The sequence below is a fragment of the Neltuma alba genome, unplaced genomic scaffold (genome assembly GCF_004799145.2).
Source record: "Neltuma alba isolate B1F8T4 unplaced genomic scaffold, ASM479914v2 tig00013137_pilon, whole genome shotgun sequence".
In the NCBI taxonomy this organism is placed as follows: domain Eukaryota; kingdom Viridiplantae; phylum Streptophyta; class Magnoliopsida; order Fabales; family Fabaceae; genus Neltuma; species Neltuma alba.
In genome coordinates this window covers 1-21,252 of record NW_021637453.1, presented here as the reverse complement: position 1 = coordinate 21,252, position 21,252 = coordinate 1, and the positions used below count along the sequence as shown (strand labels likewise).

At 36.3% G+C, this 21,252-nt stretch overlaps 3 protein-coding genes across 3 annotated transcripts; all 3 read right to left on the bottom strand.

The window, feature by feature from the left end:
• Positions 1-335: 335 nt before the first annotated feature.
• On the bottom strand, positions 336-4,478 carry LOC114734745 (MLO-like protein 13). The gene is made up of 15 exons (XM_028922391.1): positions 4,152-4,478; positions 3,802-3,859; positions 3,361-3,569; positions 3,149-3,265; positions 2,985-3,033; positions 2,806-2,892; positions 2,210-2,280; positions 2,031-2,119; positions 1,885-1,934; positions 1,507-1,547; positions 1,160-1,231; positions 977-1,111; positions 807-874; positions 637-697; positions 336-560 (listed from the first exon to the last, which is right to left on the bottom strand). The coding sequence occupies exons 1-15, from the start codon at positions 4,269-4,271 to the stop codon at positions 336-338; spliced, it is 1,452 nt and encodes a 483-aa protein (XP_028778224.1). The 5' UTR covers positions 4,272-4,478.
• Positions 4,479-5,506: 1,028 nt separating this feature from the next.
• LOC114734749 (endoglucanase 25) lies at positions 5,507-8,850 on the bottom strand. Its single transcript, XM_028922396.1, has 6 exons — positions 8,223-8,850; positions 7,414-7,721; positions 6,866-7,327; positions 6,650-6,785; positions 6,388-6,560; positions 5,507-6,304 (listed from the first exon to the last, which is right to left on the bottom strand). Exons 1-6 carry the CDS (start codon positions 8,599-8,601, stop codon positions 5,903-5,905), a joined length of 1,860 nt encoding a protein of 619 aa, XP_028778229.1. The 5' UTR covers positions 8,602-8,850; the 3' UTR covers positions 5,507-5,902.
• A 3,574-nt stretch (positions 8,851-12,424) lies between these two features.
• LOC114734748 (ferric reduction oxidase 7, chloroplastic-like) lies at positions 12,425-18,097 on the bottom strand. The gene is made up of 9 exons (XM_028922395.1): positions 17,818-18,097; positions 17,643-17,736; positions 16,817-17,011; positions 15,497-15,731; positions 14,445-14,772; positions 14,108-14,360; positions 13,698-13,953; positions 13,024-13,459; positions 12,425-12,899 (listed from the first exon to the last, which is right to left on the bottom strand). The coding sequence occupies exons 1-9, from the start codon at positions 18,053-18,055 to the stop codon at positions 12,730-12,732; spliced, it is 2,205 nt and encodes a 734-aa protein (XP_028778228.1). The 5' UTR covers positions 18,056-18,097; the 3' UTR covers positions 12,425-12,729.
• Positions 18,098-21,252: the final 3,155 nt, after the last annotated feature.

Sequence of the window (21,252 nt, the reverse complement as noted above, 5' to 3'; positions counted from 1 at the left end):
TAAAAACAAATATGTGAAACCAAAAATTATATTAATTCAAATTAAAATAAAAAATGATGCAAACTAGGGTGTTTTTGGAAAGTTCACAATGATTTTGAAGAAAAGAACTTTTATACAAATCGAAACAAAACTCATATCTTAGGTATTGTAAAATTATTTTTTTTAAGTGTTATGAGGATGTCTTTTTTTTCGAGAAGTGCTTTTTTGAGTACCCAGGGCAACCATCTACCAATCATTTCTATATTATTATTGTTAAAGGGATGCTGAAGACCAAGGAAGATGTAAATTCTGTATTCACGTCTCAACTACAATGATCCACATAGCCATGAAATAATTTAGACTGCAAGCTTGTTTTCGCATGATGCTAGTGCATGTCTTGTAAGTTGATGATTGCTTCTCGTGAAACCTGAGGAGCTTGGTTTGGCTGCAGGCTGCTTGACCATTTTGTTTGTTGCAGAAGAAGCGGCGGCTCCACCATCTTTGTTTAGTTGACGCCTCCATTCTATCAGAGTATTCTCAAAATGCTCTTCGAACATTCCCCTCTTAAATCCGCTGCCCATCTTCATTAAAGAGACACAAACACAGATTAGATGGGCCTGTTAGTCACAAACATAGCAGATAGGCTTCATATGTTACCTGAGTCACAATTGCATAAAGAGGCAAGGTGCTGTAACTGCAGAGCACTTGAACAATTACACTGCGAGCCAGCAGCAACAAGTGATGAGTAGAGAATGTTATATATGCTTTGCTTCCCCCCCCCCCCCCCAAGCTAATGTGTGTGTGCGTGTGCATATTTCGGATATTACCCCATTATAACTCTCGGGATCACGTAAGCTATTTTCTCCATAATGCATGAATCAAATCCATAGGTGAACTGTAAAGAAATGAGAGAACATAAATGTTAAGAGAAGGAGAAGCAGAAGAATGCAATCTGGTTTACTGTAAGGACTTGGTGTTGTGTTCACTCATGACTCACCCAAATCCAGAAGAAGAATGCAATCTCAAAAGCGTTTTGAAACAAGATGAAGTGAATTAAGTCGAGGACAAGGCGTGGGCTATGGAACCAAAAGAATTTATCAGAAGGCTTCACTTGCTTTGTTGCCTTTTTCTCCTGCTGTTGCTCTGCAGGCCGATACTGTTCCAGTCCCCGTTCCTCTGCTCTCTTCTGATCTGACTCCTGAGCCAAACGGGCAATTATGTGCTCTAACTTGGCCCCCACAAGTAGCAAAATCTGTTGACATCAATCAAACCACCTCAATCTATAACTCTTAAAGAAACTAAATGTTTTAATTCACAGACGTCACAGGTATTTCTGTTATGTCTTGTTTAGCAAAAGGACATTTGGGCTTCTGAAAGTGTAAACCACACACTCCCCATATTTCTTTTAGACTTTTAAATTTAACTAATGATCTTTCTGTAGGTAGTAATGTATTGTTTGTGTTCAATGAGCACAGGAAGAATTTCTGCCGAAAAAGAAAAAACATAGGAAGAATCTTAGTCACTTACTATGAGCGGTAGAAAAGCTAACCAGAAGTATGTGTGCCACCCTGCACAACGAGCTCACAAGTGGTTAATTTATAATTTGCAAGATCTAGTTCGAAGTTCCAACTTTCTAAATTGAACTCTTGCATATCTTCATGAGGACTGCATATTTGCACATTTCTTTTTCATCTGAACGTAATTCATATAGTTCAGACTTTACTATTATTTTGCACTTGAAAAGCAATGCAAAATAAATACATTTTTCAGCTGACACTTCAAAAATAATCATTCCGATATTGAACTCAAATCTAAAGGATTCAAAGGAAATATGAACACTACGCATATCTCTGAACCTGTGTTGTTGAAGATGAGTTATGGCATAATATAGTAGCAGTTCGTTACCTGCAACGTTGAGCAGCAAAAAGAGAACAACGAAGAGCCAGAGATACCAACTGCATAGCACAGAAAAAGGGAAAATAGTTGAAGGAGGCTTAAACATTAAATTTATTGGTGTCAAGTTAAAAAAGTAGGTGTGAGTTGCGGGTCACCTTATGCCCACTACTTTTTTGAAATCAATTTCAAGTGTCTTCATCATGTACTCGTGAAAATCAAATTCTCGTTCGCCTCGCCAATGTTCCTGAATAATTCAGAATGAATATAACAAGTCAACAGCGTGAAAGGAACAGTGGTAGCAAACAAGTCAATAATAATGTAATTAAATGTAAACCTTGATGAATGCCTGCCTCATAGCGATGTAGTCAGATTCAGTAACAGAGCCATAAAATTGCTTGAAGAATGCTATCTGTCACTCAACATGAACCAGAACAGAACTCTTCATCAGTAATAAACAATGAATTTGAGATGCTTTTCTTTATCAGATGGTACGATATTTAAATGAATGCTCTGTCATGCTCGAGTTATATGTTTGTTTTATTTGAAGTAGTTGGAAGAATGATACTCTTAGGGTCTTTAATATAAGACTTATTTAACTAATTTGATTAGATCAAAGAAGTTAGGTAAGTTAGTTAATTATAAGAAATTTGACATATTTTTCCTAAAACTTTATAATCATCTCTCTTAATATCTTCCCTCTTTCTTCGACTTAATTATGATTGAGAGAGTATCTATAAGAGTAATTTAAGAAGAATTAATCAATATGAGAAATAGATCTTATATTAGGACTAAAATCAACTTAATAATTAGGTCTTCTATTAACGATCAGAGGAGTAACATATGCTCATTAAAAACTACTACGAAATCATTTATGCTTATTGTATCTCATTTTCTTGCGTGTCATGTGATGTTTGGCCTTAATTCTCAGACATACCAGCCAACCTACAACAGCCGCCCTCCTCCAAAATCCATCAGCATGCTTTTTGAAGAATTCATGGTGATGTAGATCTTGAATATCTAATTAGAACACAAAAGGAAAGCAGTGTGACATTATAACCTAAATTACAGATCTAGGCCTATTTCTCTCCCGTATTAAAAGTTGAACGTACCATTTTTATTTGCCTTAATATTACGTTCCCAGGTCTTCCATTGACGAATCTGCTCGAGGCAAACAACAAACAAATCATGGAAGGAGGAGCTCAATTTGGTAATCTTCATCACTTGACAGCACATAATTAAGTTTTCTATGCAAGTATGGTATGCAATGCATTACCCTTGCGCTTCCGAGTAACAGTGTGGTGACGCAAAATATGGCATGTACAACAGCCAACACAAAGATGAAGATGTGGAGATGATGCAGTGATTCCAATGACATCAACGGAACCTTCCCCTGCTTTGCCAAACAAGACCAATTTTTACCATTTCGCATCACATATAAGTATAAACCCAAAAATAAATAAAGCAAAACAGAGTAATTTCTTATGCCTCTTTTCTGCAGCTTTCTGAACCATTTGTTGTAGAAAGAAGGTGTCTTGTGTTGATGATAGTGTCATAGTGCTCTGCACCTTTCTCAGACTCACCGTGCCTCTTGCATGGAAGCATGTGGCTTACAAGGTGGGGTGAAATGCAAATGTGGCTTATTACATTTTGGAACACAGTTAATAGTAGGGAAATGAACCCTAAAAGCATCAGCTCTGCTTAACACACGTTAGCCACAGATTGGTTAGCCCAAACAGCCATATAACAGATTTATTTTTCAGGAAAGATAAATCGAGCAAATTATATGATAATTATGTTGGATCTTCTCCCTACTGTATACCGGCAGTTCAGTGACAATTCGGCACAAAATAATGACATATATTTGGGCTCGAGTTGGAGCCTTTCGGTTCATATAAGAGGTGTGCTAAGAAATTATAAACAAATTACCGTCTTTCAGCTTTTGCAAGGCTGCATTGAGTGCATCCTGATGTTTCTTCTTCAAAAACTGTTACATTTAGACCCACAAATATCAACCGGTCATGATACAGAACGGGAAGGAATAAAATGAGCAGTAACACAATCAGAAATTTAAGATCAACTCAATATCATAATACTTTGTAATTTCATCTCCATCGTGGAGTCAGCAAAAACTTGCTGACCACGTTACTTCTTTTAAGAGGCTTTTCCATTAACTGCCTTTTGATTGCATTTAAACGCTCAAAATTTGGGCAAATATGGAGCCCGTAAAACGTCATTCAAGGAATGGAGAAGGATTACAGTAAGTGATTGATACGTACCACTCCAAGCTTATGAAGAGCACGCTCAACGCAAAGAGAGATGAGCACAATGATGGAGCATATAACAGCAACAATCCATGTTGGTGTATATTCCAAGGACTCATTTGGCATTTCTTCCATGTCTAGCTCACAATTCTTGTCGCTGTTTGAAAGGCTTAAAGGAGTTGGGCTGAACGGTGAGCGATACGAGTGTAGGAGATGAGGAGACAGCAATCGGCAGACCTGGGAAGCTTTTGTCTCTTATTACTTACTTGTGATGGCTAAGTTCCATGATCAAACATAAACGGAGAAGCTAAGAACATGAGCATGTTCGAAAAGCAAAAGGATTGTACAGCGATAATGGAGTTGGCGGAAAAAAGGAATCAGATTCGGTGTCCATCGTAAGTAAAGCGCAGAATACTCCTTTTGGAAAATTATGGTGTGTTTCACACCCGTTTCCATTACATAAAATAGAAGGAAAAAGAAATATTTATAGCCATATCAGAAAACACACAAGAAGAGACATTATTTGATGCTTCTTCATGCTCACTCCTTAAATCTCGAGAGTCTAAAGGTGATTTCAAAATATCTACGCTTTATTCTATGGAATCCAAGATGCCTCATATTATATTAAATGAAATATTAAAAAATTCTCTTACCGTCCAAAATCATAGGAAGCGTACATTCTTTAAGTTCTAGCTCTGCTAACAGACCAAAATATTATATTTAATACTCCTCCGGTCCTAATTATAAGACCCAATTGACTTATTTGAGGAGATTAAGGAAGTGAGTTAAGTTGGTTATTTATAATAAATAAGTGTTGTCATTCCTAAAATATCTTTGCTAATTAAGTATATTGGTTAAAACTATCATTATTAAAAGGATTATCTTTGAAAAAAAATGCATAAATATAAGAGACAAAATGGATTGGGTCTTATAATTAGGACCAAATAAAAAGTCAAATTGGATCTTATAATAAGGACCGGAGGAGTACAATTTTCAATTATCGCACCAAAAACGAAAATCTTGCATGTTATGAATCTTATAAATATTATGCCATCTAAGATCCTAAAAAAAAGAAAGAATGATTATCCTGCACTAAAATCTCTTAAATTTTATAGTGTAATCTTCAAAATACAACTTTGGCAACTACAACGATTCACACAGGTTCACCTCTGCAGAGCAGGACTCAATTTTAGGCTTCATTAAGGAAATTTTGAGGTCACTGAACTCATGGAAATCACTCGTACGGTTGCCCAAAATTGTGTCCTACGGTACAGGAAATAGCATCACTTTAGCTTGTGAATGCGCAGCACAGATTCACTGGCACACCACTAATTTAAAACAACTCAAGGACAATTTTGCATCATGCGGAAGAAGTAAGAAGATTTCACAAGAAAAGTTATTTAACATGTGAGAGGATGAAGTTAGAGTTGACTGTCAATATTTGACAGAACTGCGGAACATTTAACAATTGAGTCCAGAGAATACAATATTTAAAACATACATACATCCATGCATACATATATGCATACCGTGTACAACCAAAATTTTAAACACGCTCTCAATCAAGTGACACTGATGGGTTCTTCACTGCTATCCTGAGCTGACTATTGGCCCAGACAACGAGACAAACTAGGTCTAATTCCATCTGTTGATGTCCATCCAAACCTTCAAAGTTTCTTAAATTTCGCAGTTGGTGGATGACTAAAAATCATCAGTTCATTCAAGTCCTTTTGCTTGCTTATTGAAGAAAGAACATAGACGACATCTCAGGGCTTCCATGGTGCCGGAGGTGGAGGCGGCGAGGGAAACATTGGGGGAACAGCCGAGAAAATAGTATTCTTGTCTATTCCAGCGCTTTTGCCACCTGACAGTGCCACAAGAGCAGCTGCTAAGCCCGCGTTTCCTGCAAGCGTTGGTTCTGTGTAGTTATAGTTAGTACGAACATCATGGAAACCATCATGCTTGTCAGGGCCAGCGACCATAGCTCCAACAAGTGTATTGGGGTTTGGCCTTGAAGTGTCCCTCCATTTCCATCCTCCCGTACAGCTATACCTAACCTTATTCTTTGGTATGGATGCACCTCTGTGGTGGACATGTTTCGGATAGCGATTTCCAAAACCCACAATATAGCTCATCTTCCGAGGATTCTTCCCAAGGATGTAGTCAATCTGCAAGAATACCGGCAAGAAGTTGGATCAGCGGAAAAGTCAGATCCCAAACATGGTGCGTAAAGGACCAGAATGGGACGCACCTGGGTCTTGGCAAAGTCCCGAAGAACATCAGTCGAGAAGAAATTGGGTCCACAATACCATCCGGGAGTATCGGCAGCATCAAGATAATCACTATAAAGGGTAGCCAGAAAGGCTGCGTTAACAACATATTGAAGAGGCTGGGGATTACCATGGTTCAACTGAATCAAGCCCCCTGATAAAGACACTCAAGTTAGAATAACAAAATTGAACGTCATGAATTTCTATGTCCAATCAAAGTGTTTGAAGGAGAACAATCTTTGCCTTTAGTTCTGTTAAAGCTTGTGAAAACTGGCAGGTACGAGCACATTACTATGCTTGTCTGGTTGTGAAACGTCCTTAAGATCTCCTCGTAAGGATATCCAGGGCTCAAGAACAGCCTCAAACGACTCAAAAGAACCTAATAACAATAAACAAGATTGAGAGGCAGATTAACAAGTTCATCGAGCATGGTATAAGAACGAAGCTGCATGGAAGTACCTGAGCACCAGCAAGCTTGTTATCCCAGCTCAGTACACCGTAATCAGAGCCTCCCCAGAAGGCACCAGCATGCTTGGCCAGGCCAGGAGTAGTAGCAAGTTTTAGATAAGAGGAGTTTCCAGTTGCAAAATACATCCAAGCCCCTCCCCACACAAACTCATCCCAGTAACTGGAGGAATTGTAGAATATTGCAGCTTCCGAACCACCCGCACTGTATCGGCCTCTTTCTTCCCTTGCAAACTGAAACAGCGTTGTGGCACCATGAACAAGTTTCTGCGAATAAACCTTTTTGTCTTTGAAAACAATGGATGCAGAGGCTAAAGCAGCAGCCATTTCTGCTGCAAGATCTGAACAACTGTGACATTCTGTTACAGGCCGATCATAATCAATGTCCTCTGGGCGCATCCAGCAGTAATGGTCATTCGGAGTTGTACTCCCTCCAGAAGTATCCCCTGAGCCAACCTGCCAAATTAAACAGATACTTGAAATTTTTTCAAATACATTGCCCGGCATATTTTCTATATCACGGAAGAAAGCATATTGCTTACTTGTGCAACAAGTGTGGTTATGGAATCAGCAGAATTATTGAAGGTTTTGAGAAAGTAATCTGTCCCCCATTTAATTATCTCCAATACGTGGTCCAGTTCGCCAGCGGCTTCATACTTTGCTCTGTATTCAATTACGCTCCAGCTCAGCATGGTCATGGCAAAAGACGCAGGAAAATTGAACTTGATTGCATCTCCAGCATCATAGTAACCACCCACCAGATCCTTAATAGTTGATGATTCTGAATTGCCATCTTGCAGACATGAGTTACCTCTCCATGATACATTATTATGTTTGGGGAGTTTTCCCGCTGCAGACAGAACAAGACGGGGAAAATAAATAAATAAATTTTTCTTAAACTTCAAAAAAATAAAAGATGCTTTTATATGAGTATAGCGAATCCGGGATCCTGAATTATTCTATAGATTATATAGAATCCATGAGTAGAGTGAAGGAATTTATTTTTAGTCACCATATAATACGTCATCTCATAGACGCTCATCATGCATGGAAATAGACGTCAGTATGTTTATCCAAATTCGCATCATACAAAGAAATACTAACAGGCTAAAAATAATAATAGATTAAATCGCAAAACACCAAGTTGAAAGAAAGAAAGAGAGACTGCCAACAAAAACAAAAACCATAGAGATGCACTTCGTCAGGTTAGGACAGAATACTTGTTGCACTTAAATGGTTAATATTGTGTCGCAGCTTCTGCATGGTGTTGTATGAGCATTAGTATCAGTCCTTATTAGTTGAAGTAAAAGCAGTAGCAGGAAAATGCAGCAACAAAGGTTATTTTACTCACATCTTTGAGCGTTAAAGAACATAAGGGCCTTTTGGAGGGCTAAAGTATAGTTATCAGGAGGACCATGCTTGTGATGGTGGCGTGGGACGGTCTTGACGATAAGGGTGATGAAGCCAGCTAAGAAGGCTGATACCAGAAGCGTACCAACCGTCCAAACAAAGATCTTACGGCTAACGATAATGCAACCGAGATCCACATACTTCTTCTTCTTCTGCTCGGTCGGCCCCAGCAGCCAGCTTTGCTGCGTCTCATCCAACGGTCGAGACAGAGCGGCTCTATCGATATCTTGCATGTTCCGGCTCCGATCATCGTCCGTGGCGGAGTCCGTAGCATTAATCTCGAGCGGGCCACCCCATGGATCCCTCCCGTACATACTCATCTTGAATGCTGGTTTTGATCCTCAGGCGGAAGCCACCACCGACCGATATATGGAGTCAGCTAATGCCAGCGAAAGCTTAGAGTATAACATACACAGATAAGCAGTAAAGGCTAAAGACCCATCAAAGCAAAACAAATAATATCAGCACAGAATATCTCTGAATCTTTCCGGGCTGAGACTGGAAGCGATGTGCACAGCCGATGAGCTAATAGGTATATGGGTTACACCAACCGTCAATCTGTTGTTGTTCTGTCATGTTTGATGCTTAGAGCAAGCTAATAATTAATTAAGAAATAGTTGAAAAGGTTTTGAGCATTTTCTTGGTATGGCGGTGCTTGGTAATTAAGGTATGCTGTTCATACTTTGGTGCTTGGTAACGTCATGTGGTTGAGACTTTGCTTTCGTCCTAGACCATTTTCCCTCCTTTTAAGACCAATTTCATATTGAACTAGAAGTCCAGAATAATTCCATTCTCTCCTGTTTTTGAAACAATAACAATATTACGCAGCCCAAATATGTTATCAATTTTTTTTTAAGAAGATCAAAACTAAAATTTTAAAACTTGCATGTGAAAAATTTGAAAACAATTATGCTTTTAAAAAATTTTAAATTTGAATGTTAGGTTTTGGTCATAAAATATTTCTGTTTGATAATTTAAGAAATAAGGTTGAAGAGGCTGACCGACCAACTGGTGCGTTGAGAGACAATGACAGTCCATCTATAGTCCAAATCATCCACCTCTGTTTTTCTTTTCTGGAATAAATATATTTTTCTTCTAAATCTTAGGACCAAAGTTTTCCATTTTGAAATTTTGAGGGAGGAAGGTGTCATTGGGACTCCTAAATGGAACCAAAGTGTTGTTTTCTTAATTAAATATCAGTTTTGTGAAAAATAAAGTTAAAACTGTCAATAAATGTTGTTGGCCTAGTTTTAAAGGACTGGGCCGTGATAACCTAAATGAGTTGGCACTTTAGAGCCTATATATCATAAATACTAGTAAAATAAAGTGTCAAGGTATTTTTCAAACTCTCAAAGCTAATGCAACTTATACCTTCAACACTAAGGGTGCATTAAAAAACCTCCAGCACTGATAAACTATTGTTTGAATTTGAAAAGGACAAACCTAAATAACGAATCCAAAAGATAAAAACCAAGCAAATAATTAACTAAAGATTAGCAGCATCAAATTCTTCATTACAAGTAGGCTTTTCTTCCATGGCAAAAATATTCTGTTTCCCTATGCTCAGCATTCGTTTGCGCATTAACCTCTGAGATTGGTTCTCTCTTTCATTCGGGTCGTTCACTGCTGAGCCTTATGGTTGCGTTGTAGGGCCAAGCATCTGCCACAATGAAAGCAAATATAAAATACAAATGCAGGTCTTCACACTCAAGAAAGAACGTCCTCTGAATATACAAGTTGTGTAGTAAACGACAATAGTTGTAGATCAAGCCCATTGCGGACCCTGGCAAACCTTCCTCTTCATTTCGTTGAAGTCAACCTTGAGCGTCCTACCAATCACTCCTCCCATCCTCCAAAGCGATTCCTAGATGTAAAATCCGTTTGAACGCGTACCCAAGCCGCGATTTTTTACTCTTTTGTTAATATATTAAAGAACTCGCAATTCAAGAGATGATTTTAATTATTTATCCATTGCTGCCGGATTTTATTTTCAATAATAATAACAATAATAATATATTATGATTTGACATAATCACTTTATTTTGTAGACAAGGCGTCCTTAAGAATTTTCTATACATTAGGCCATAGGCTTGCCAAAACTAAGTTTGCTATTACACATAACTACTTGGATTTATATTTAGGAGAAATTAGGGAAAATTCCTCATTTGGAAAAAATATTGATAAATAAGACCTGAAAATTTGTTAGCTTTTGAGGTCCTTCAATGTAAATAAATGTCATGGTAAAAAGATCAAAGTATCTTTAACTGCACAAACTGGAAGTTTAGTTTTTTTTTTTTTTATATACACAAAAGTTTAAGTGAGTTGGGTTCCAGGGATTCATCAAAGTCAGAGTATGCCTCCAGGCTCAAAGAGCCCTTACAGAGGTACTTACAGATCGCCCACCAATAAAATTCTCATATCGGCAGCGGAATTCGAATTCATGATCTTATAGGTTATGAGCGGACTCCTTACCAAGTAAACCAACTCTTGTTAATCAAAATGGAAGTTTAGTTGCACAAAAGGAATATATATATTGTACATTACTAAAATTTGATTGCAACTAACCTAAGTTGCACATGATAAAAGATAAATTGCACATAACGAATATTTAGTTTCACATAAAGAAGATATATTGCATATGAGAAAAATTTAGTTGCATATAAGAAAGATATATTGCACGTTAAAAAAAGTCAATTGCATTTAACGTATAAGTTGCAATAATGGAAGATAAAATGCATATATGAGAACTTAGTTACACATAAAAAAGATATATTACACATAAGGTAAGTTAGATTGCACATAACATGCTTTGAACATAAGTGCAATATGTGCAAATTATACCAGGTGCAACTAAACTTTCCTTACATGCAATATAATTCCATGTGCATAATTAAACTCCTTGTATATGTAATTTGTCTTCTATTATGTGCAATTTAGGTTAAGTGTAACTAAATTTTTCTTAGGTGCAATATATCATTCTTGTGTGCAAATAAATTCTTGGTTTATGCAATTTATCTTCCATTATATGCAACTTAAGTTGTGTGCAATCAAACTTCCATAATGTGTAATATATCTTTCCTACATGCGACTAAATTCTTAGCCTGTGCAATTTATTTTCTATTATGTGTAATTGAAGTTAGGTGCAATCAAACTTCAATAATGTGCAATATATTTTTCCTATGTGTAACTAGACTTCCTGTATATGCAACTCATTTTTCATTATGTTTAAAACATGTCATGTACCATCTAACTTCCCTTACATGCAATATATTTTCATTGTGTGCAACTAAATTTTCTATATGTGCAATTTATCTTCCATTATGTTCAAAGTATGTTGTGTGCAATCTAACCTGCCTTAGGTATAATATATCTTTTTTATATGTAACTAAACTCCCTGATGCATTTTATCTTCCATTTTGTGCCACTTATAAATTAAGTGCAATTAATTTTTTTCTTACATGTAATATATCTTTCTTTTGTGGAACTAAATCTTTGCTCTGTGCAATTTATCTTCATTAATATGCAACTTAGGTTAGGCACAATCAAACTCTAATAATGCGCAATATATATTTCTTATGTACAACTAAACTCTCAATCTGTGCAATTAAGGGTATTTTGGTCTTTTCATTATGAAATTTATTTATATTAAAGGACCTCAAAAGATGACAAATTGTCAGGTCCCATTCACCAATATATTTTTCAAATAGGACTTCCCCCCAATTTTTCCTTATATTTACATACAACCATACCAATAAATAAATAAATAAAAAGGTTGAGATGCAAGTTTGTCCTTAAAATTTAAAACCATAACATTATTATTTCCTACCACAAAAAATATTAATGGTTAATGTCTCTATTTTAACAGCCAATGTTAATTTTTCAATAGGAGGAGACATTATTACTATAATTTTAAACTTTCAAGACAAATTTGAATCCAAAAAATTTCCCGATCGTCGGCACTCCTAAATGAAAGTTTTCAGAATAAATTTACACCTTAACCCATAAAAAAACCTAAATGAACAGGGTGCATGCAAAAAAAAAACAACTGCTGTTAAAAACACACACACACACACACACATATAAATAAATAAAAACAACGCTGAGAAGCTGCAATAACACCTGTGCGCGCGTGCGTGCGCGCGCTTTTGACATGAAAGATCAACTTCTTATTGAGAATTGCAGTTTGAAGCTAGTCCACTTATATACAATATATATACTTGAAAGGATTGCAGTACGAGCTTCCCATACAATATATAGTTATTTACAATATAAAACTCCAGACATTCTTGTACCTCACACAGACAACCTAAGCCCATCATCACTAGTGACTTGAGTATATATTACCTCCACTCCAAAGGATACTCCTAAGTATAGCATAATTTATACTACAAACTAAGTCTAGTATTTTTACAACACGAAAACGGATCGCCCAACTTGCAAGGAGGGAGCTACAGATCGAAGCTATGGCTGTTAAAATGGAAGATGGGATGATGGCGTTGTCTTGTTATGCTGTGATACCTGATTTCTTGGGCAACAGTAGACTGAAGCGCTGGAGGACCACACACTATAACTCCCACATCAACATGGCCCCATTTCTCTGATACCCATTCAAATATTTCTGCACCAGCAAGATGAGATTCAGCATAAGCTCATGGGCAATGTGGATGCGTGCGTTTAATAGAGTATTAATTTAGGATGTATCGTTTATACTTCAACAATAATTAAACTTCATTCAAACATACCTTTAAAGTCTGGTCTCGAACCATATCTAGTGACAGTTGAAATTGCAGCATATTCCTGACTTGGATCCTTGGGAATTGCAGTCCCGTTTTGCTCAATTTTCTCGGCCTTCATATTTGTATTATTGGATATTTCCTTTGCACAACTTTGCTTTTCCCAAATATGCCACAAACCAACCACCAGACCACCAAAGATAACAACACTTGCAACCATGCAGGCCACAAAAAGTAGCCCTTTGTACCACCATTTTCTTACACCAAATGGATTTATGTAGAAGACGTTCAACAAACCCAATAAGATCACAAATCCCACAGTAGATGAGATAACATATAGTCCAGACCATATGTTGTCTCCAGTGCCAGCCAAAACAGACATGCCACGAACACTGGGCAGAGGACAGAGTGAAGACCTCATTGGCTTGTAAACACATCCCTCTTCCTGAAGATAACAACAATAAATACCATTAAGTGGTGATAAATTAAAAACGCAAAGATGGATTCCTAAACTCAGTCTTCAAAAGATATAAATATTAAAACAATCATGAAGGAACACAAGGCATATCACCATTCAGCTGGATAGACCTCTTATTTGTATCTTGATGATTACAACTTACAACCTCTCAATAATATAAGCACTGGTGGAAGAATGCAGTGGCTAACCAGGAAGCTAGACTCACCAGAGGAGGTTCCGATTCCCGAGTGACATAAATGTGGATATCAATATTAACTTTCTCAGCAAAGAACGGACAGATTGCTTCCATGTCAATGCTCGAAAGAAGTGGAAGTTCATTGGATTTTTTTACTGCCCAAACAAGTATAATTCTTTTTGGTAGACAGGGTTTTCCTTCCCTTACGCGATGGAGAATATCACTCAATACTGCAAGGAAGGGTGAAAGTCCAATACCACCAGCCACTAAGATAAGATTTTCATACCTAAGAATACAAAATGGCCACATCACTTTGTCAGTCGAACCATAAATAAAAGTTTACTTTTCTCAAAGTTTATGTATCCAGTGACTAAATATATCAAGGTGCATATTAATTATCGTATGCTCAAAACTGAAAATACATAAAGAAAGGCACATACATCAGGTGATACGGCACTTCATGTCCATATGGCCCTTCGACGGAAACTTTTACCACAGACGGTTCTTTCAGTGCTTCAGCTTCAATTATTTTTTGTCTCAACTTTTCTGTCCATTTGCCCAGAACCTTTATCAGAACAGCAAGATGATACTTTCCATCCAAGGGGCTAGAAGAGACACTGAATGGATGCCACTGCAGCCATGATAATTCTCGGACTTGAATGAAGATGAAACTCAGGGCATTGTATCTCAGATCTGCATTTTTAAAAAATATATTGTCATCGGTATGGCATTGATACAGAGAAATGAGGGCAAAATATTAAGGATTAGCATACTTACTTTGAGGCTTTGACACAACCAATTCCACTGTTCCACAAGGAAGGCACTTAGCTGAGACTACATTAACGGTCCTTCGGGATTGGCAGAATCGCAGAAAGCGATCAAGCACAAAAAGAAATATTCCCCCGGCAGCCATAGTGAAAATGAAATCACCAACGTGCAAAGCCAAAAAGACAACGAAGACCACATATAATTGATGAGTGTAGAAGAACAACTCAAAATTCCATTTCCTCACTGGAGAAAAAGAGGTCACCCACATCAGCAAACCAGCTATAAGGCTGATAACTCCCGGAAGATTAGCAACACCAATATCTTTCCACTGAATCAACTGCAAATGGGGGCCCAATATTGTAAAGGGACGTAAATATTTTGATTGATGAAGCCAACATATTTGAGCAGAACATAGATTTTACAGGAGAGATAAGGCTTGTTGTTGTATAGATTTCACTGGAGAGAAATTTGTACTCAGCAGAAACAGGTATGTCAAAGCAAAGCCACCTTTTGAGCAATCTTACTTATAGGCGACCAAATAAAGATTCAGAATGAGACTGCTTTTTACCCACCATGTTTTCATTGCAAAAACAATGCTAGCAGACATGCCAAGCAAACCTATATCATTTTAAGCGCAAACGGCAGCAAGAACAAAGTTTTCCATATAATGAGTGATTAACTGAAATTTGGTTTAGAATTAATCATCTCTGGTCATGAGGTTATGGTTCAAGATCAACAAAAAGGTAATTGGATGATAGTAGAATACGCAATGAGTGCTAATTTAGCAAAAATATACCACGGAGGGCTTATATTATTTTACATGTGCATAAATCACTCAAGTCTCATCATTGCTTAGTTATATTTTACATTCCACTTTGGCCCTAATCAATGGATAAGATGGTTTGTTTACTTCAGGAATGAAGAAAAATGGAAGTTTCAGTCAGTAACAAACAAACGACACATAAAAAAGGAAAAAAGGGAAAGAATTCCTCTGCATCTATACATTCCATATTTTTCTTTGTGAGAATATTCAAGCAAAGATATTTATACAGAAGACTCACTTCTTGCATTAGTCGGCCATCCATTGCCCATGCTATGACATAGAAAAGTCCATGAAGAGTAAAAAGCACCATGGTCAGGTGTCCCAGCCATACATGATATCTTGTAGCATGCTCAAAAGGGATATCTATAAGGCGGAGAAGAACAGAACCCCTTGAAATTGGAAGAAATAAAAATGCTAGGCAATATAATCCAATCGAACCAAGGCGAAGCCCCAGAATTTCCAACATTATTATGCTGAAAAAATCAAAGTTGGAAAGTCAGATAATCATTTTCTTCACGATAGCATAATATTTGAAACCTAGGCAGTGTTGTGAAAGATTACAAGTTTCTACGCCAAATACCTGTACAATATTTAATTAAATCAACATCATAACCCTTGTGAGTACAACAATAGAACATCCCAAATTAGAAGCAAGAGAAGGGAGCACTTGGAAACCATGTCAAGACTCCTATTCAAGGAAGCAGCACAAGGCACTTTGCTATATTGCTTATATTTTACAGTTACAGAGAAATGATATCAATGAATAAGATTTGGCCACCTCACTTGAATGCATAAAGTCTTCATTGACATATACATAGGTTTGTTAGAATTTTGATTAGTCATTGTTCATTCTTTTTCCGTATCTTGGGAGAAGGCTTGTTCTGGATCTCTGGCTGAGACAGGAACTAGACGCTGCTAATAGTTACTGCTCTTAGATTCGTATCCTCCAAGCTTAAATTGAAACTAGACCCTACTAACAATGTAGCCTTCAGTAGTTTATATACATGTTAAGCACTAGAAAGAATTTGTTGGACTATTTTTTGGGCCCCTTAAAGCTTTTTCACACACAAAACCGGAAAATGAGGAAGCAACTTGGATGAGAACTTATTGAATATTTATCATTTTAATATTTAAATAATTATTTTATATAAAATTATGACAAAATGCACCACAGCTTACAATTAACAGGAAATGACATTCAAATGAAAGGGGATGATCAATTGCACACGAAATCGTGGAAAGTATGCCTCTGGACGACAAGGCCGGTAGGCGTATCATAGAATGATTTGAAAAGCTCAAGACTGTCAAGGAGAATTACATATAAAAAGCTTAAGCTAAAGCATGTTAAGAAATGTTAAATTAAAGAGCATCAATTGTCGAATGAGGGCCCATGAAAAAAAAAAAAATTATAATCTACAACAAAGTATAAGAGGAAAACCAGAGTCCTCCACGAGAAACTAAATGGACAGAAACATGTGATGCAAAATAGTAAGTGCCAGATAGAGGTGATGGAAAGGCACCTAGATCAAGAACTCATACTTCCATAGTTTTAATTTACCTCTTTGATTTAAAGTAAAACTGGTCGGACACAAATTCAAGGGCCCTCACGGTGTAAGCATAAACAGCCCATATAACATATGCTGAAAACAGGACAATCCCAATGAACTCCGTAGCAGAAACAACCCCGAATGGTCCGTCCACTAGCACGGGAAATGTCCATAGTCGGAAACTTGGCCGCTTGGGATTCTTCTTCCTGCAAGGCAAATTCCGTATAATTTCATACGCACACAGAGGAACAAAAAACATCAAATGTTAACATTACCGGGGAAAAGAATTTACTCCTCTCGTTCTTAATATAAGACCTCATTGTTGAGTTGGTTTTTGTCTTAAATAAAAGACTCATTTATTATATTTATCAATTTTTTCTAAATTATCTCTATGATACTTCCTCAAACATAATCAAGTAAAAGAGGAAGATGTATTAAGAAAGATGATTACAGTGTTTTAAAAAAAATATACCACGTTTCTTATAATTAACTAACTTACCTAACCTTTTTAATCTAATCAAATGAATTAAATGGGTTTTATATTAAGCACAGGAGGAGTAATTTCGAACAAAATCCACGTACGCCTGACTTTTAAGAGAAAACACGTTTTTTTTTCCCGTCTTGTACTCTGGACTTCGTTTTGCTTTCATTTTCTTCAGTCAGATATTCGCAACTTGTGGGGTCGAAATTATTAGCGGGAAATAATATAAAATATTGTAGCAAGCCAATTGATGATGGAATCATCTATTGGCAGACTAAAATCTGGTTCAACATATAGCTATTTTCAAGCAACAAATTGGAAAAAAAAAAAAAACAAAGAAAAGAAAAATCACGTACTCGTGAAGCTTCTCCTCCCCAGAAACGATTAGGTGAGCAATGGCGAGGAACGAAATAATAAGAATTGGACCGCTTAACAATAGAAAAATGCTTCCTGCACCATATGTACAGTATTTTTTCAGCCTCAAATTCAAGCAACATAAACCATCATCGGAAAAAAGCAGAGTAAACTAACCTGTAATTCCAAAAGGGGTTCCTTCGGTTGCACGAATCCATCTTCGGAACAGCAAGTCATTGAAAAATTCTGCCGGCAGCAGAAATATTACAGCTACCCATGCAATGAAAATCACCCAAATCAAGGACTTGAGAGTCCATTTAGTAGCCGATACAAAAATGGAGGTCTTCTTGGTATCACCACTTTCAACAGCTGCAGGAGAAAGCAATGGAGTCTGAACTGAGTGATTATTTTCCATGGATGGACGGAAATTGTTTGAGAACCCTGATCCTCACCACGCAGGGCCCGTTGTTATAAACGAGGATGGAAAAGCAGCCAAATTTGAGTGGAACCCACGGCCAAAATGCGGTCAGAAAATCAACTGGACAGAGCGCGCACCAGAACCACATAAATAAAATGAATTCCATCCGGAAATAACAGAAGCGGAGTCTGCCAGTGTGACTCCGGTGTGAGTTTCTGGTGTTTGGATTAATTTTATTGAGGTCCACATAAATGCATGAGAAGATAAAGAAGATAAAATTTAATTACAACCCCTCATTTGGTTGCTGTATGTACCTGTCGGATCAATATAATTTATCTTTTAAGGATGACCTTTTTAACTGGTGTCTTTCTGCACTAGTGTAGATGTTAAGTACACATTTGTAGTTAAGTTAATCGTCAATGCTAACTAGCAATTCTTCTTACAATGGTTATGTGTGTGTATTGAAGTCATGCAACATTATATTTATATTATATTTGTTCCCAAAATATTTAGCTGTTAGATTAGATCTAACGAGATGCTTTTGAGCATGATTTAAAACTCTTTCGGTGGATCGTATGAGATTCAATAGTATAGGAACTACTAATACAGGGCTTGGTAAGATAAAATCTAACAAAGAGTTGATGTGTGTAACACGGGGAGGGGGTCTCTTAGTGTATGAACCCACACACAGGTAAAAGATAACGGTTAGAACGGTGGAAGTTAGTTGCACCATGAATCAAGATACTTTTTCCACTCTTTTATTGCCATATTTTTCTTTCCCATCCAGTTTTTTTTTTTTTTTTTCCCTTTTCCGAAGTCATAATTCACACGCACATTAATGGTTTGGACTCATAATTTTACTCTTAAACTCCAAGCAGGATCCGGTAAACTCCAAGCAGGACGGTAGTGCCATTCAACTAGTCTCACTGGTCCATAATTTATGTCACTTTTAAAACGAAAATTTGATCCAAAATATAAGTTATTTGAACAACATTTAATACTTATTTGTTAATTTTATCTCTACAATTAATACTTAAATATAACTCCTTGTCATAACCTTATTTAATGTGACTATAATTAGGAAAAAAAAATTTAACTTGCAGCAGATTTAATGAGTCAACTATCATTTTATTTAAATTAATAAATTAATTAAAATGACTTGTGAGTAAAAAGTCCAACATGATTACAAGGTCGCTGGGTGAAAGCACGACCGTGACCCTGAAATAATAGAAGCCCCACGTCCCCAGTCGATCCGAGCACCTTCCCCCTGTGGTGTACAAAACCTACAAGTGGACCTCCTTCTCCCACACGTGTCAATTCATCTCCAGTCCCTTTCTCTGTTAATTATCGTAATCGGTCTTCGTCAAGTTAGCCTATATTGTGCTATTTCTCATCCATTTATCTCAATTTTTAGCAAATGGTATTATTTGTGGTGAGTGATTCAACTTTTTTTTGTTTTGTGTGATAAGCAAGATTCAACTTAATTTTGGGTTAAAATTTTGAAAATTACAATTACTTTCAAAAATTAAAGACAATGTCAAGTTACAATTAAATTTTAAAAAATTGTTATTAAAATAATAAAAAGTGTTGAAAATTTGATAATTGTTAGGTTATATATAATCCACCCCTGATAAATTAGAGTTATATAAAACTAAGTAAGGATGTTCTTAGGATAGGAGAAGAATAGAACCAAGATGGACCCATCCCAATCTAGTCCCAATGAATAAGAATGAAACGTGATTTTCATTCCATATCTCATTTTGTCTTGAAGTCATCTTAGTCTCATTGGGATTGGAAAATCCTATTCTACTTGTTGCCCAAACCATTATAATTCTAGGTTGGGTCTTTACTTCTATCTCATAATATTTATTTTTAATCGAGCTTTTGAAGATAAAAATACTAAAAAAATTATTATAGAGAAAACCTAATTACATAATGTAAAATTTATAGTGCAAAACCAATAATGAAAAAAAAAAAAACAAACACAAACACACACACACACTATGTGATGGCTTCATGGATTATTTCATTCAGGAAGAAGATTTTGTTAAGATGCCACTGCAACTTAAAACCTGAAAATTATTGTATGAAATAATAATTATTAATATGTGAACTAAATAATTTAGGGTTAAGAGTCAAAAATACCCATAAAAATATATCAAAAGTTCACACAACACCATGAAATTTTTTTGGAATCAAATTTAGCAATCCAAGTTTTAAAAAAGCCCAATAACGTCAACCATTAAAATGCACAAACATTCGTTACTTTTGTAGTGTGACTTATGATATTTTTAATGAAAGTATCAAACATAGCCCCAATTAAAACCAAAAAAGTTAACTTATATTCACCAAACAGCATATCATTTTAAAGGACTAAGGTGCAAAAATACCCATCAACTTTTTTCAAAAGTGCACCAAATGCAATATACTTTTTTCATGTGCAAATTTACCCATCAATGTTAAAAACTTAGCAAAAATAACACTACCGTTGTTCCCAATTATGTTGACCATAGATGCATATGTGGCCATAATAATATTCTAGTTGGCAGTAGGAAAAAAAGTAAAACTAAAAATGATGCTAGTTAATATTATTTTATCAATTTATTAATTTAAAAAAATTTTAAAAATTTGTGGATTTCTATTAATGCACTTCCCACTCTCTCTTCCTTTCTTCCATCTCTCTCGATCCGTGACCCTTCCTCTCTATCTCCCCATATTCTTCGAACCTTTCTTCCATCTTTCTCGATCCATCACCCTTCCCCCCTGTCTCCCCATATTCTTCAAACCCTAGAGACTATGGTGGCATACTCCACCAATAGCGGTAGCAGTGAAGGTGTAGACGATGGCAATGACAGAGTCTTGACAACGATGACATATTAGAGATACCTAGACCTCTCTCAATTTTTTTGACCTATCTACCCATTTTCTTCACATAATGTGTCTATGGTGACATCCTCCAGTGATGATGGCGGCGGTAGTGAAGGTGTAAACGATGACAACAATGTGGTCAAAGATGCCTAGATCATTAATGCGTTGTAATGTTCAAAATTTTATTTTTAAATTTAAGTTGTATTAAAATGAGATTAATTAATATATATTTAAAATTTTAATCATTTACTGCCTAAATTATAAATCATAAATTTTGTGATAAATATATATAAATTCATAAAGAGAATAAATAAATGATAGTTAAA